Source organism: Onychomys torridus, chromosome X (assembly GCF_903995425.1).
Source record: "Onychomys torridus chromosome X, mOncTor1.1, whole genome shotgun sequence".
Taxonomy (NCBI): domain Eukaryota; kingdom Metazoa; phylum Chordata; class Mammalia; order Rodentia; family Cricetidae; genus Onychomys; species Onychomys torridus.
The window spans coordinates 82,997,518-83,016,210 of NC_050466.1; the positions used below are offsets into that span (position 1 = coordinate 82,997,518).

Here is an 18,693-nt window from a genome sequence, read left to right on the forward strand (position 1 = left end):
TATTGTAAGTATAATAGACTAAAGAGCTATCACAGACACATTTATTGTAAAAGCACAATCCCAAGAGTGTCTAGTGGAGGGCCAAAACGATTAACACAAATGCTTTGTCAGATCAAAGATAAAACCTGCACCGCCCAATTGAGGAATGAATTAGAACAGTGGGTTATCTTTCAAATTAACCAGGGCAGTTAGTGAGGAAAATTTCATGAAAGTGTAATTCTTAGCCTTTGTGAATCCACACAGCAGGCATTCTGCCAGCTGACAAGATGATGAAATTTTCATGCTTAAAAAAAGCCCTCTTCATTTCCCAATTTAGATTAGCTAGTGCTTCTCTCCCTTTGTCTCTCTCTCTCTCTCTCTCTCTCTCTCTCTCTCTCTCTCTCTCTCTCTCTCTCTCTCAGTGTGTGTGTGTGTGTGTGTGTGTGTGTGCTCGCTCTTGGGAACAGAATTTAAGGGGGGAATGTATCAATTTTTCATTCTAAACTTGAATCTTAAAAACCATCCTTAAAAGTTTAGAGATTAATCTGCTTTATGATTAAAAAGAAATACCAGTTCAGTATTAACAGAATAACAAACAACCCTCAAAGCATGAAATCAGTTTTGAATTAAAGTGTTTTTGTGCTGTGTCAGTTTTTCAACACTTCATCAAACCTTGAAGTAAAATACGAGGTTGTATTTCTCCTAAGTAAATCAATATATTACTCAAAAAGTGCACTTGTTCAGTGTTTTGGACAATTCCATGCATGTGGAAATTTGTATGTTAATGGAAATGAGAATTCCAGGGATACAATGTATGGAAGGGGTTGGGAAAAAGCATCTCCCATTAAAGGAGTCAGTATTAAAATATGATGTGATGTAGACTGATTCTGAGATATAAATATTTGCAAAAACATTACGTCACATTTATTCATCCAGTCAGGACTATTTATTCATGACAGAAGATAAGAGCAGATGATGCATTTTTCCAAAATGCAAGTGATTTAGAAGTATACTTTGTGACTTTAATTTCTTTTCTTGGCAACCTAATTTCATAATAATCTATAACTACGTTCCTTGGCAGGGTACAGCGTTTGGTCAAATGCCATATTCCATCGAACTTCTCCACATTCTTCCTAAGTGTACATTGATTTCCTTTGCTGTAACTTTAAGACTAAAATAAATATGACACTCTTAACTAAGGTCCACAAACAATTGTTTCTGATCAGTGAGTATTTTTTAATATTACAAAATATGAAGGAGCCATTTTGGTAACCTGCTTCGAAGAAAAGTCACTTAATCTCAGTACTATTCCCAATACCCTTTCTAATGTGCTTGCTGCATCAGTCTTTAGTTTGACTGTCATTCATTATCATACATCACACTGAACTAAGAGAGGCACAGTTAACCAAAGAAACCCAACATCATGCCCCTCTGCTGGCAAAAGTGGCAGTGTATCTGGAGACAACAGAAAAAAGAACAGTCTCTCACTGAATTTTAAGATACACTGTTTATATACAACCTCAGCATGGGACCATGAAATAAATGATGGAGTTACTTTTCTCCCATCCAGTCACTTATGATTAGGATCAGAAAGTAGGAAAGTTTCTAAGTTTGAAGACCAACAGTTCTATCAAATCCCCTTAATCACAAGAGTAACATTTGACTATTTTGATCAGGAATATCTTACAAAAGACAGTCAAGTGGGCAGTTAAGTACAGATAAACATTCACTTGAATGTTACAGAGATAGTTGATGGACAAGACAAAGCAAGTGCTCTAACAGCATTATTTTCAATACCTGGTCTCTAAAAGTAGATTATACAGCTTAAAAATGCTTTTGTAACTATGGACATTAACACACAGACACACATACACACATACACACAATTAGATTACAAATTCATCTTTGAGTTTGGGCACAATCTAATTATATGGATCATTTTTCTCCCTATTCTCAACTTAGTCAAAACAGATAGCTCCTTCTTACAGAAGGAACTAGATTCATTGTTCTAGTATTAACATTTCCATGGTGAAGCTTTTGATAGACTAAACACAGAGGGAAAAGCCAGGATTCTTCCCAAGAGTAAAGAATCATACTTTGCTCAATGAGGCCTGTAAATGAGAAGCTGAAGAGTTTTGATGTGGGTTCTTCATGCTAAATAGAAGTCTAACATCTCATGAGATGAATGTTTCATGTACTGTATTATGTGACCCCACAGATAACCTTTATTCCCATCCAGCTCTTCATTAAGTGCAGCACAGCTTTACTCACTAAAATTTGCAGTTTCCCAAAGTGTAGTCATAATTATTATTTTTTTAAAAACACCTTCAAGGCAAACCTACTTTTTAAAAATATAAATACAAACTATTCTATGCCAAATCACAATGCGACTCTGTGTTCTCATTCTTCATCTTAATAATCTAATATCCATTTTTATAAGTTATATTTCTTATTATGTGAAACATGTTTCAAATTACTTCACATGTGTTTCAAAGAAGTAAAGGCAATGTTACATTTTAATAAACAAGTAGAAAGTATAGAATGTTAAAGTCATGGGTCTTACCAAATAGTACCTGGACATTTTTTTTAAATGCCTTGTCAATACAACCCTTTTTTATTGTTTGTTTTCAAAACAGAGTTTCTCTGTATAGCACAATACAGCTTTTTAAAAAGATATAGTAAATTTTTAAGTGACAGAAAATTTGTTTAGATGATAAATGATATGACACACTAAGAAAAATGAGAAATGTACAATCTTTTTAAAATTAATTTTTAAAGAGAAAAAACCACATTCATTGGAAATGTGTTAAGAAAATAAACCAAAACTCACAATAAAAGCAAAGAAAGCTTATTTACTCTTCTGGGATTTTTACTGTACATATATAAAAAATGAGATATTCTCTTTGAAATCTCATATTGCACTTCAATTTTAAAAATGTTTCTTGTCATTTCTTCAGAAAACTAACCAAGAGATTGGCTTAGATTGTCCTGTGAACACAAAGTACTGGGCAGTGGTCAATCTAGTAAAATCATTACCTGTAGTATCATGACTCTACTTACTGGATGGTGTTTTTCCTATTCCAGCCAAAGATTTGAGTGACCATTTAATTTAGTTATTTAGGCAATAATAAATGAAAATAAAATTTCTGAATACATTTTCACTTTTCTTAAAACCAAACTTTCAATCTTTAAAATAGTCTTCAGTAATGAAAGAGCTTGTTGTCATACTACCAGACTAAAATTTCATACTTTGATAAGGTGACATGGCTTAGTTGGTTAAGGCCTTGCCACCAAGCCTGATGACCTACCTGCGTCTGATCCCCTGGAAAGAGAGAACCACTCCCTCAAGTTGTCATCTAACCACTATACAGGCACCATCCTGCCCTAACATCACTTCCCACCCACACACAAGTAAATGTAAATAAATTTTAAATTACAGTCTGTAACACTTTATCAATAGTATTTTACTATGAATTTTCCCCAAATATTTTCCACTTACATCAAAAACTATAAAACAATTATTATACTTCAGTAAACTGAATGTGCAAATCTTATTACAGATACTTACATCATAGTACTTTTTGATGCAATGTCTAATGTCCACGATCAATTTGTTGCTCAGCTGTACCATAAAGGTGAGTGGTGAAGCCTTACAATCAACATTACTGCAACGATACAAGCTGGGCTCCATATCAATTCCCTACAGAAGCCAGGACAAACAAGTACAGAAAAGGCTATTATCAGAAAGTATTTTATGCTTAAAAGTTTCATTTCTTTTCTTGGTGCATAATACTTTTAGAAGTGAGTTTTGAACTCTGCTTTATCCACTACTTATAGCTTAAGACCCCCTTTAGAAGTACATGGAAAATACTCTTTGGTTATCATCCCAATGGAGTATAAAGTCAAAGGGAAAACCATACACTCACTATTTTACATTCCATGCAAGACAGGCTTTATGGATAAGGCCACTTCCCCTCCGAAAATACCAGAGAAATCATGTTACCCAAAATAAACATTCTTCTAGAGACACTGATCAAAAATTTTAATTTGTACTCATTCACTTCAAACTTGAAGATAAAGCAAGAGCCCTTATATGACATTAGTTTGCTGTTACTGCACCAACTGAATTTTAGGCAGCAAAATATAAAATTTAAAAGGATTGTACTATAAAAGCAATAAAGCATTTATCACCAGATTGGCAAATCTAAAATTTCTGTGCTTGAAGAGAATTGAAATATATTTGGGGAAAGAAGGCTTCAATACGAGTATAAATCTGGACGAGTAACTATTAGCAGTTGGAGAAACATTTTATTGTGTCATGATTTGTTTTAAACAAAGACAAAACAAATGTAAGATATAGGAAAACTGTTGGCATTTCTGGAGCATTTGTTTTCCTTCTGGGTACTTCAACATCTTCGTTGGTTCCCTGCTCCAATCTGGTGCATAACCCTACCCGACAAGCTAAGCAATTCCAGGTGGAAGAGATTTCAGAGCCTGACATCGCTGGCTCTTCCACAGTTAGCCCATCTGCAAGTCGTCAAGCCTCCATGCAATTAACTGTCTTATTTACAGCTGTAATGAAGCCAAACTCAAGGATTTAGCAAGTATTGCTGATATGTGTCTGCCTCTTCCTTGCACTTGCTTCCAAAAACTGCTTTGTTTTGATTTAAAAAAAAATGTAAAACATCTGCTGTTTGTCCAAATTAACTTAAAATAATTACTTTTAATTTAGATAAAGGATGTATTTTCTTTCAGTTTCAAGGTTTCACAGAGTTCTGCTGCCTACTCATTTGCCAATGGCTAGCACACTTATAACACTGCAGTGAAATCAAGTGAATTGGCCAAGTTTCAAGTTCTGATCCAAGGTCAATGATACATTTTTTGGCAGTACTTCTTGACAGGAATGTCTCCTTGTGATTATTTTAAAAATGTCTGATATGGAAAGACCAGGGAAAAAATAATAAGAATACCTTTGGGGGGGAGAGGGAGAAGAAGGTAAGAGGAACATGTAAAGACAAACAAAAACTTTCCCCAAACGTCTAATTCTTGTTAAGATACAGGCAAGTATTGCTCTAGCCTAATAAGTGAGGGTTGGGAATAGGGAATACAGGTTACTAATTAAGGAGTTCCAATAAAAATATTTTGAGATAATTTGAATTTTTAAGAGTCCATTTTAAAACTAAGGTCAAGAACTCTAGGAAGGCAAAAACAATTATTAAAGCACATTCAATTAAGCATGTCTCAGCAGAAATGAAGTTCTAAAAGCAGAATTCATGTAGCAAAAATTCTTTGAAGACAACAACATCTAGGTTACCTTCATAGACCCTAAAGTGTAGGGGAGGGCACTCTGTACTAGTTTTCAAACAAAAACAAAGACAGAAACAAAAAGGAATAACTAACCGAGCCTTCAAAGACGTTATCATAAATATTTTCAGTTCCACATGTAGGACAAAGGCATTTGAACTTTTCACAGTCCTTGTATTTCTCTTCATCGGTCAGCTGTGCTGGACCACCAAGTAGAGCATCATTCTCTTCATCTCTGTGATACTGATGAACTCTAAATTGAGTAGAGTCAAGTCCTATCAAGCAAAAAAAAAAATAAGGATTATTCAACCAAAATAAAAAACCTTCAATGTAAATCCTCACAAAAGAATGGTTTTCAAGTTCATGCACATGCAGGCAAAACCATCTGAGCTCAAGATCACATGGACAAATGGTTTCTCTTTATATAAGAGATTATGAATCAGACAAATAACTCTAATTACACAATGTGTAACACAACACTGGGCATACAGTTTCCAAAGCATTTCATAGGATGTTTTTTTTCAAGTTACACTAAAAACTCAAATAATTATGCTGTTATACTCAAAGAGCAACCATTTAAAGGAAACAAAACAAAATTCCCATTGAAGAAAATAGGTTCACTGCCATTAAACTCCTTCAAATGCACACACAACTGCAAATCTTGACTTCAATGCAGTGGTCAATTTTACCTTGGCTCAATGGTTAACAACATGTGTGTTGCAGTCTAATTCAGTGGTTATAATTTAGTAGCAGCAACTAGACAAAGTGCAACACCTTTTTTTTCTATGTTTAGAACTCAAATTTAAAACATGTATCAAAAGATGGATCTATATATTCCATAAGTCCACACACTCACAATAGCTTTGAAACTAAATGGAATTTCTATATTTCATTTGAAACACAATAAATAAATCCATGGTTTACACTACCTTGTTTCCACAAACAAAAGAAATGAAACATTTTAACAAGTTTAATTTCCCCCTGTTCAAGGCCTAGCTGTCAAGTTGTACTACTTGGATTTATATTTAAAATTCAAGCTCCCATTTTCTCTTTGGTCAGTCATCAAGAGACACACAGGAATTACAAAGAACAGATGACTGAGATCTAGAGCTTCAGTCTTCTCACCCCAAACTGGAAGTGTCTCCAGCCAGACAGTTTTGAACTTCAAATGAGATACTAAAAGTGTAAGCCTAGTTTAACAGTACTCACTACATGTTAAACACTTAATAAATCACATTTGAATACAACACAAAGTAGCAAATGGACACCATTTAATCCAGACGATATTCACATGAAACACACAGTCATGCTACACATGAAGTTAATAACTATGCTCCATAGAAATTAAAAGTATCTCCTAATAGGACAGCATAAGAAAAACTTTTAAATATTTTTTCAGAACAATCCATAAAATAAGTGATATGTTACTGTGATATATGGCAGTTGCCCCGTGTCAAGACTATCATTTTTAGTTTACAAATTACCTGCCTCCTAGAAAAACAACAGCTAATCAAAATATGGACAAAACATACTGTCATATTTAAAAAGGGCAGAGGAACTGAAGGTGAGAAACCACATTCATAAGTGAGGTTGTTTGTTGTCTATAGTAACAGATAAATTCACCTAGTTTATTAATCTTTAGTCATGAATACAGAGGATATTCACAGAATGTGTTGATTAATCTGTAGCTATGAGAAAGCAGCTTTAACTTTTCTGAATGAGTAATTGTTAATCAATTTCCAACACTAATTTTAACTTTAAAGGAGGGGTGGGAGACAGTTTTCTAAAAGGCAAGACTCTTACACACTTCCCAAACAAAGGAACAAAACCATGTTGGATTGTACATATACACAATTAACCAGGGGCTGTTCCCTAGCCTCCTCTCCCAGCCCTGTTTTACCTGGCACACCTGAGTACATGGAGGAGCACACTAGTAGCTAGCCAGCCAGCCCACCTGCCCAATGAGCTAACCAAAAATGGACATGGTCTATCTTGCTACTTACAGAGCACAACCAACAAATGTCTGACCGAGAGAGAAAAAAAAAAATGAGGTCCTAGGCAATATCTACTCTAAATGTTGACTTCCACAAATGACTGTTATCTTCCCATGGCAGTAAGTAGGCCATCTGGCCCAGTTAATTACTTCAGATTCATTCTGAAGCTGAACTGTTTCAGTGGAAGAAGCTTTATAATCTTGTATTCGCTTAGCTATGGTTCTTGTTAATTATTAAAAACACAAAAGAAAATTAAAGTGCGATTAATAAAGTATTAAGCATACAACAGTCCTTGTAATTACTAGTTCAATACAAAAACATCAGTAACAAGTGGTATTCTTGGAAGGAGAATTATACATGTAGCAGGGAAACTGAAGAGGACTTACATTTTTAAAGTAGACATACTATGCCATGTTCTAAAAAAAAAAGAAAAAGGATCACAATCCTTTTAGGAAACTTGAAAACTCAGGGCAGAGCAAGTCCCAAACATAATCAACACACGAAGTAATTTAACCAAATTATCATAGACTATTTCAAAGTTTTAGTCAACTTGAAAGTTTTACTGCTTATACCAGAACTTATTAAGGCTGGTAATTTTCAAACAGGGAAAAAGTATCTGGTGCTGCCACCTAGAGGTAGAGATTTTTAATTTTAAGACTGCAAAACAGACCTGAAGCATAAAACTCCCTTTGTGTGACAACCCAAAATTAAAAGCTGTCAGAAATGCCGTTAAAGCACAATCTTTACCATCACACTTGCCCTGCCTGCATATATGTTCTGTAATTAATATTAAACTGCTCACAGTGTGTAACCATATGAAAGCTCAGCAAGAGATGTAAAACTGAATTCCAAATTCCTTACCTCTTCTACCGACAGCTTTCTCTGAACAATTGGTTTAGAGAAACAAACTTTAAGCCCTCTTTGAGAAAGGAAACTTCCACTTCTACTAGGCTGCTTTTAGGTGACTTGAATCATTTGGTCAGGCAGAAAATAGAGAAAGGAGTACCCTGAATGGGCATTGGAAAACCAGTTTTCTGGCAGAACAGCTGTGATTTCCACACAATAACCAGAGATGATGTGATGTATGCTTAAATTCAATCCTGCAACTTGTAGTGATCAAGTCACTTGTGCTGAGATGGGAGGGACAGAAGAGGTAGTAGAATGAAATGAAAACACTGTCATTTATAATTAGACAATTTCTAGGATCTCACATTATTTTGGCAACAGGATCAAAGCTCTCAGTTTCAAAGGCATATTTATAGAAAGTAGCATCACAGGCACTGGGTGGGTGAGTTTAGCTGTACAGCTATTACTTAATATCACCACTCTTAATCACACAATGCAACATTCGACATATAATTATTTTTCTACTATTGTCTTTTTTAAAGCATTGTAGACTACTTCTGTTCTTGGAATGTTCATTTATGTCCCTTCTCAAATATTTAAATTATTTATAATTCAAGTCATATGTTTATCTGAGAAACATCATGACATACTTGTTCAAATATTTATCTTTTCTTCCAAAAACCAAAACCAAAAAAAAAAAAAAAGGTCTCAATACAACTGAAAATAACTGCAGTATACCCAGTTAATTCCATACATTCATGCAAGTGGGAAGACGGAAAATCTATACAGGTGAAATTCCAAGTGAGAAAAGGAAGAAAGTGTTATGCACAAGCAGTTGTTTGTAAGAAGAGTCAGTTGAGATACTAAGGAAGCCAATTAATATAGACTTGTTATTGCCATTCTTTAATGAAAATGTATCTTAAAAAGTAACTCATTCTTTCTTTGCACGTATCTAGGCTTACAAGTATCTGGACTTCCTAGAAAACAAAATATAAAATGCAAATTTATTATTAAAGAAAAAATTGTGAAAATTTGAAGGGCTAATGCTATCTCCATAAACAGCTGTGTATAAAAAAGCTGCCCAGCTTTATTCATTACAGTCCCAGGTGAAAACCAGGTTAATGGATATTAACAGCAGAATGATGTACAAACAATACTACTCAGCAATGAAAAAAAAATGGATTCCAATACAAGCAACATAATAGGGTTCCAAAAAATATTACATGAAGTCAAAGAAATTGAACATAACAAGAATATACTGTAGAAAATAATTTACATACAATTATAGACTAGAGAAAACTCATCTACGGTCACAGAAATCAGATGAGTGTTGCTGTTGTGGGAGTGTTGACTGGAAAGGGCAGAAAGAATGAAGTAGTCTGAAGTGATGGAAATGTTCTAAAACTGATTTACAGCAGTCTTAAGACTTTTGAACCTTTCATGATATGATATGTAAATCCTACTTATTAAAAAACCATGTGGACTAGAAGATGATCACAATCTGTATTTCCAAGGGGATCATATTTAGAACATGTAAGAAACGCCTGCAAATTAAGAGATAAACACAATTCAACAGAGGAGATGTTTAGCTGACCAAGAAACTTGGGGAAAGGTTCATCAATCATCAAATGCAAAGTAAAACCACAATGTAGGTATTGCACTGCATAAAATGAAGAAGAGAGACAATACCAAATGTTGGTAAGAACACAGAACATTCAAACACAGTTTGCAAAGTTGTTTAAAAATTTGAAACAACCACCGAAGCTGAACTGGCTTGTATACAGTGGCCTATCAGTAGTACTAAGTACACACCTGACAGAAATAAATAACTATGTTTAACAGAAGAGATGTACAAGAATTTTTCAAACAGTGTTATTCATAATGGCCAAATGTGGAAACAACCCATGAGCATACATACAGGAAGTATTAACACAGTGTATCATACAATGAAACTCTATGTAAAAATTACCAAAAATACAATCACACAGATGAATATCAAAAACATAACAGAGTGGAAGTATCCAAACAATTCATACAATGTCCCCAAGTTAAAAAAAAAAATCATCTATGTTACAAGCCATGATACCCATTGCTTGGTAGTGGAAGACCATCTCAAGGAGACAGAAGAGTGCTTCCAGGATCAAGTAATACACTGTTTCATGAACTCAGTTCAGACTACATAGCTGTGTGTTGATGTGAAAACCAAACAAGCTATTCAGTTCCATTTTTTTCTATTTTTTGTGTGTATGTGAAACCCCAAGAAAATTTACACTTAGGAGGTTAGAAAGGTGAATACTAAATACTTCTTAAATATATGGGATAAAGGAACATGTGTAACAACATCACATCAATGCAATGAGCAAACCCTGGAGCCACAAAAATTCTACAGTACAAAATCTTCAGTTTATTTCATTAATAGTGAAGATAAAACAATGAGAAAAGAAATTTAACTATCACATGGACCTAGACTGGTTTCCAATTCAAATACTGAGCTTTTAAAAAAAACAAAAAACAAAAAAAAAAAACAAAGCACATTCACAGTATGATCAGGGAAATGTGTAATGAAATAAAGGAATTGTGGGTTTCTTGTTTCTCTCTCTCTCTCTCTCTCTCTCTCTCTCTCTCTCTCTCTCTCTCTCTCTCTGTGTGTGTGTCTGTGTGTCTGTGTGTGTGTGTGTGTAATGAGATGATAATAATACTGTGCTTATGCTGAAAGGGAAAACTGATGTCATCTGTAAAAGCAAAATAAAACACATATAGATGAAATGATAGGATTCACACATCATGGCAACTGAAGGAGGTAAAAAAGAATAAGAATAACCAGCCAGAGTTGACGGAAAATGAAGGTGAGTGATGACTACTTATATAATTGAAGACTTACTTATATAATTCTATTCCATACATATTAAATCTTTCCATGAAATTCTAAAATACCATAAGTCCAATCTAAAAATAAACAATTTAAAACATTAAAAATAAATTAATAGAAACAAACAATTGATAGAACAAACTTCAGACAAGTAACTTCCAACACTAGAAATAGCTTCTCCATAATGAAAATGCAGAATTTCTAAATATTTTTTAAAATGTAACAGCTAGGGGCTGGAGGGATGCATGAAGCATTCCAAATTTCTGTCCACACTCACCTGAAATTTGGTCTTACCCCAAAACTCTGTATTCTTTAGAGCTCAGTAGCAGTATCTCAAAAGATCTCCATCTGCAGCAATCACATGGTGGCTAACAACCATCTATACAGTTTTAGGGATCACACACACACACACACACACACACACACACACACACACACACTAAAAAAACCTTTTTTTTTAATTTTAAAAGAAATAATAGATAAATCTTTGGGTTACTTAAATACTGCTTTGGGAAGGGATAGCTCCCAAAAAACTCAATAGCAACAAATTCCTAATGAGCAACATTCATGACTTCAACTCAAAATGCTTTTAATGTCTTAATGCTACAGCTGAGAATGAATTTTAAATTAAAGAATGTACACAGGTTGAGTATGCCTTATCTGAAACTCTTGGGACCAGAAGTAGTTCAGAGTACAGATCTAAAATTTTAACATAATTGCATATACATAACAAGATTTCTTTGGGATAGGACCAACCACAGTCTAAACACAAAATTCTTTTACTTTTCATATAATCCTTGTATACCTAGCCTGTACCTAATAATTTTATGTAATACCTTCACTATACCTGAATATGGACTAACACATGAGAGCACAAGACCTGTTACATAAAAGCAGTTGCAGTATTTTCCACCCCGTAAGTAAGTTTTTTTGTAAAACAGAAAGAAAAAAGCAGTTAAAGAATTACTAAAGCATTCAAAGTATGTGGTTTAGGTACAATCATGCCGTGTCAAAAGGTTTCCGATTGTGGAGCATTTCAGATTAAGGATGCTCAATCTTTACACTAGTCCAGAATAACCTTTGCAAGTATTCCTTCATTTAAACATGAAAATAGATAGAATACTTTATGCTAAATAAAATTTGCAAAATAGAACATCACAAATTAAATAACAGACCAATGATCAATTAGCTACCTCATAAAAAGCCTGTTCTTTCAAATACATTAATATATGGGGTAAAGGAAGGCAAGCAGAATTCAAGGCTTCTATTCTAATATTTTTGATTTTAATAAGCTAGTAATTGTTTAACTGCTTCCTCTTTCTGATTTTGTATAAACTGTGTTATTTTTAACAATAAAATAAGCTTCAACATTTGACAGAAAAGAGGAACCAACAATCTACCACTTTAACCCTTCCTGTCTTTTTTGTTTGTTTGTTTTTTGTTTTTCAAGGCAGGGTTTCTCTGTAGCTTTGGAGCCTGTACTGGAACTCTCTCCGTAGACCAGGCTGGACTCTTAACTCACAGAGACCCGCCTGCCTCTGCCTCCTAAGTGCTGGGATTAAAGAGGTGCACCACCACCGTATGGCTTCCTGAATATATATATATATATAAAACATTACAGTCTAGGTACCTTAGTATGATGCCTTCGGTTTTCTCATTTACTATGTTTTACCCATTTTTCTATTAGCAACTTTTTTATAGTGCTGAGAGCAAATCTATGGCCTTGTACATGTTCTACCACAGAGCTATACCCACAACCCTATTTTTTCTTTTATTTGTGGTTTAGCCTGTTCTCTTAAAGGGTCCATGGTGGTCTGCGTAAGAATGACCCCCATAGGCTCATATGCTTGAATACTTGGTCCCCAGTAGGTGAAACTATTTGGGAAGGATTAGAAAGTTGTATCTTGAGGTTTCAAAAGATTCTCTGCCTCCTGCTAGTGGATCAAGATCTGAGCTCTCGGCTTCTGCCACCATGCCTTTGTTCTGTCATCATAGACTCTAACCCTTTCAAACCACAAGCCCAATTAAATTCTTTCTTTTATAAGTTGACTTGGTCATGGTGTATTATCACAGTGATAGAAAAGTAAGAATGTATAACCCAGGTGCTCCTGCCTTAGCTTCCAGAGTGGAAGGATTACATAAGTTTGGCATCAGACAAAGCACAAACAACAGTTTTCATAGTCATTTGGGGTACACTTAATTTAGATGATCTTTTAAAGAAATAGGTCTAATGTAAACAATTTGATAAATCATCATTATTCTTCAGAAATTCTAAATATAACAAAGTTGGAATTATGAGTTATTACTCTAGTGGTTTTCTAAACTGTTCTAGTCTAGTTCAAAGCTCTTAGAAGCATCACTGCTTACATTATACAGCATACAATATACAGAACAGCATCAGGACTGGCTATCAGTGTTATGAGTTAGTGAGAGGAAACATCTTATAGAACTAATGTGCAAGCTGTGCAACTGATACCCTTATAGAGAGGTACCCCATCAATTCCCTCCAAGTAGTGGAGGCAGTAGCTATCACGGGTTATTCCTGTGGAGAAACTGGCACACAGCCTATTCTCATAATGCTCTAAATATCTCAACATTCATAAATTCTTCCATGAAGTCCCTAGGGAGGTGTGTTCTCTGCTTCACATAATTTGATAACCCTTTATTTTACATCTTTTAGAAACAGGCTGTGATATATACTAGACATCCTTACAGCAGTGAAATCAACTAATTACTAGGCCTGAATTCAATGAAAAGAACCCATAGCTCTACCTTACCTTGGTATCCTTCACAAAGAAAACATGATGCTGGGCACAACAGGCCTGACATTAATTTGTTCCATGAATACAAAAGCAGATTAGACAGGGAAGAGGAGTTACTGGATAATGAACATGGGACAGAAACCAGCATGTAAAAAGAGGTTCTTACCAGCTGTCAAGATTTGCCATAATACACTACCATACATCTGATGTTAGCTTTTAAAATTTATTATTAGTTATATGATAGAAAATGTGACACTTGAAAATGATGGCCATAATACTCTTATAAGAGCTTAATCAAGAAAAAAAGACAAATCCTTTTACAAACTAATACCTGAGGCACCTGCTAGTAGCACCATTGTTTTACACTCAAGCATTTGTAGTTCATTCTATCCCCTCCATTACATTTTTGTAGATATATTTCCTAACGAGTGCCAGAAGCACTCCCAAATATTGCAGAAAATTACTGGGCTTTGTCAATTCACAAAAACTAACATCTGGAACATGAGTGTCATGAATCATTTCATTTTAGTTTTTGAGACAAGGTCTTGCTAAGGAACCCAAGTTGGCCCAGAATACCCAGCAATCCTTTTGCTCCTTCCTCCCCAGTGCTAGGGTTTATGGGCATGCCCCACCATGTCCAGCTAGTGGCATTTACAAAAGAGAACTTATGCTTTCAAATTTAACTCATGAATGTAGTCAAGGGATTATGTTCATTCTGCCTTGTCTTAAGCAGTATTTTCAAAATTTAAATTCTCGATTCACATTCTTCAAATATCAGTAATTTCTCAAGACACATAAGAAAAATGCCCAGAAAAAACAATCCTTAAATTCTAGCACTGATTATAAAACAATGTATTACATAGCTGTTGTATAACTCATTGCTCATTGGAGGAAAAGATTAATATAATTCTAAATACTATTATGCACAAAATAAAAATTTACTGAAAGATGAAATGCTAGGCTGAACTTTAGATTATCCTTCTCACTAGTTTGGTTTGCTAGGAACAGAAGACTATTTGGATGTTTAAGCACACTGTGAGTATTTCATCCACAGAGTATAGAGAGCTTTCATTAAAGCTAGAGAGAAAGAAAAACCCTCAGTCTGGAGAACAAAAGCTAAGAGTTCCAAGTTTTAGTGACCATGTTTCCCATAGGGCTATTTTATACCAAGAGTAATACTATATTTTTTCCCATTCACAGATGAAAAAAGAGTAAAATTTTATTTTATTTAAATCCAATAGCAATAATCTTGCACGGGTTTCAGAAAAAATGATACACATTTTATAGTGGGATAATGAGAACCATTAGTTATTAGAACAAATCATTCTCTTTCAATTCAACAGACTTATCCACTCACTCATTTAATAGACTATCCTCTTTCTCCTATTTCATTAAAATGGCCTTCCCATATAGAACACCTGACCATGCAACATGCTATCAGACAGACTTCAGGAGGCATCTTGATGGGAGAGAAATAGAGAATTTCCAAAGTGAAGCCATAGGATAAAACCAACACTTGATACTTGCCTTTCATTTCAAGGAAAGTAGCATAAAGGCAATAGAAAAAGGAAAAGGTAGTTGAAAAATATACTTGCTCTCAACAAAAGAGACTTAAAAATAAAAAATTCATGAACTTAATAATTTTCCTAAATGAAATTATACCATTATTCCTGATTTCTTTGTACTAACTAAAAGGACAAAGTATCAAACTTCACTGAAGTTTCGACATCGTTATACATTTCATTAATCAAAGATAAAAACTACATTAAAAGCAAGAGAATTATTTTATGTCTGTGATTAGGCAGTTGGAGGGCTTGTATTTCATGTATACATTTGTACACTTCAACTTATTTAACAGTGTCGGTTCACTAACTGCACTTTTTTACATAAAGAAAATAGATTCCGAATTTTGAAAATAAATTACAGTAATTTTATGCCTACAGCTTGCACCTCTTAGAAACCCCATAACCCCTAACACTCCCCTTACTTTGCCACTACTTCCACATCTCCTCCCTATCCCTCACTAAAACCATAAACTACAAGAGTAATGGGGGGCTCAAAGCCCCGAGTGAAAAGCCACCTTAATTTTTCATGTGGAATGGAGAAATAAAGGGTGCCAACGAAAACATAGTTCCTTAAGAGGGCAAAAGCAAATGCCTACTGAGATCTGCCTAGTGCATTCTAATGTTTCCCTCAGCTCTTCATGGTTGATACTTATTAATGCAAAACCCACACAAAGAAAAAGGGAATAATAAGGGCTCAAAGATATATTACTGGAAGGGCTAGTAATGAAGAGGATGAGAAAAAAGAAGACACAGGAGAGAAGGGTGGCTATACAACTGACAACAACTTCACACATTATTATAAAAAACACCTTATCAAGAGGCCAAAAGAGGGAAAGCAGTTTGGAATGAGGGAACAGCAGCAGTGGCTTCAATAAGCTATATGGCATGAAGAAGGGGCTACTGTAAGAACTGTGTTGACACCATCTCTGTTGCACCCACAGAGCTTTCTGATTATGGAGTAAGAATGATGAGTACATGATGGGACATGTCCTAGACTGAAAGATGTCCTCTACAGATTGAGATAATTTAATCACATGAAACCTCAGAAGATGGGGCTCATCAATCTGCTAGTAGAGCTTTGAAATAATTTACTTAAACTGAATTCATAAAGCTGCCACAGTAAACAAATAACAGGGAGTAAAACTGTCAAAAATAAAAAGTTAAAAAGAATCAAAAGGTTTGAGGTCCATGGTAGAGTGTGCACTTAGCATAGCCAAGGCCCTGAATTTGAATCCCAGCATCCAGAAAACAAATCTGTTCCTTGTGATCTTAAGTATGACCTTCACAATGAAAAAGTCCAGTTCCCTCCCAATATAACCAGTCTTGACATACCACGTGGGTCTCAGACCTATCCACACATGAAGAGTTTATGACCCTTTACTGTCCTGCTATTTTGATGGAACTCAATGCTCTGCACTTCCTTCTGTTAAATGACATTCTTTTTTTTTTAAATTTATTTGCTTTACATCTGGCCACAATTTAACCCTCCCTTCCTCCCAATCCCACCCCCTCCAATCTACTCCTTCTCTGTTTCTGTTCAAGAAAGAGCAGGCCTCCCATGGATATCAACAAAACACGGCACATCAAGTTGCAGTAAGACTAGGCACCTCCCCATGTACTAAGGCTGGGCAAGGAGACCCGGTATAAGGAATAGGGTCCAAAAGCCAGTAAAAGAGTCAGAGACAGCCCCTGCTCCCACTGTTAGGAGTCCCATATGAGGAGCAAACTACACAACTGTCACATATATACAGAGTGCCTAGGTCAGTCCCATGCAGGCTCCCTGGTCATCTGTTCAGTCTCTGTGAGCACCCATGAGCCCAGATTAGTTGATTCTGTGGGTTTTCTTGTGGTGTCTTTGACCCATCTGGCTCCTACAATCTCCCCCCTCCTTCTTCAGGATTGCCCAAGCTCTGCCTAATGTTTGGCTCTGGGTTGGGCTATGCAGAGTACAAACTTGTACAGCCACTTTGGAAATCAATATGGTGGTTTCTCAAAAGACTGGGAATCAATCTACCACAAAACCTAGCTACACTGCTCTTGGGCATATACACAAAGGATGCCCAATCATACCACAGGAAACTTGCTCAACTATGTTTAAAGCAGCTTTATTCATAATAGCCAGAACCTGGAAACAACCTAGATGCCCCTCAACCAAAGAATGGATGAAGAAAACATGGTACATTTACACAATAGAGGAATGCTCAGCTGTAAAAAACCATGGCATCATGAAATTTGAAGGCAAATGGATGGAACTAGAAAATTATCATCCTGAGTGAGGTAACCCAGACCCAGAAAGACAAACATTGTATGTACTAACTCATAAGTGGATATTAGCTATAAAATAAAGAATAACCATGCTACAATCCACAGACCAAGAGACTAGGTAACAAAGAAGGTTCAAGGGGGAACACCTGGATTTCCCAGGGAAATAGAAAAGATTTAGTGAATGGGCATGGGGCTGGTGGGGACAGGGGCATGAGAGATCAGGTTGCAGGGGATGGAGGAGTAGAGTACTGAAAGAACCTACTGGGAAGTAGGGCATTTCAGGGTTAGGTTCAAAACCTGTTGCAAAGGAATTTCCCAGGAATCTACACAGATGAGCCCAACTAAGACTCCTAGTAATAGTGGATATATAGCATGAAACGGTATTCATTCTTAAGGCAGGGCTTTTCCATGTGCCCTCCATTTCAGTTCCCAGCCACTGGAAAACTCAACAGCAGCAGCAGCAGCAGCACGATAGTTGACCTTTGGATCAGGTTACTCATTATATAACGAATGAAAAAATTGGGAGAACTAATAAAAACCTAAATTTGCTATGAGGTTTCAGTAGGAAATGTAGAGGCACAAAGTGAAGTTGAGAGGGCATGAAGGTAAAGCTTCTCATACTTGTATGTCCATATTGCCTCACTTCTGGTAAAGAACATCTTTCACAGCCTCTTAAAGCTATGCTATTTATTTATTGCTAAAAAGAAAATTTAGCATAGTGGTCAGGAGTAGAAGCTTCAGTGTCACATAGAGCTTAGTTAAAATCCAACTATAGCCCCATACTTAACAAGTTATATGATAATAAACTATCAGCTACTTCATATAAGCTTCCGCCTCTGTAAAATGGAGCTGCAATATGCTTATAAGAAGCTGTCACAGACAGTGAATAAGATATGGCAAGAACTTATCACAGCAAACAGACTAAGCACTCAATGTATAACAGAAAAAAATGAGGCTAAAACATCATGCATTTATACTCTCCTCCTCCCAGCTGAGGATTTATAAACATCATCAAATACAACTCAACTTGGAGAATACATTATATGATTATTTTGGTAGCAGAATTTTATCTTCTTAATTATGTTTTGCTTAGGCAAATGTCAAAAATG

General features: G+C 35.4%; 1 protein-coding gene across 1 annotated transcript in view; it reads right to left on the reverse strand.

Moving 5' to 3' along the window:
- Pola1 (DNA polymerase alpha 1, catalytic subunit) overlaps positions 1-18,693 on the reverse strand; it is a 323,891-nt gene that overhangs the window by 152,000 nt on the left and 153,198 nt on the right. The window contains exons 33-34 of the mRNA XM_036175149.1: positions 5,380-5,558; positions 3,548-3,679 (exon numbers count right to left, since the gene is read on the reverse strand). Of these exons, the coding sequence (XP_036031042.1) occupies positions 3,548-3,679; positions 5,380-5,558 (311 nt within the window). The remainder of the gene's footprint in view (positions 1-3,547; positions 3,680-5,379; positions 5,559-18,693) is intronic.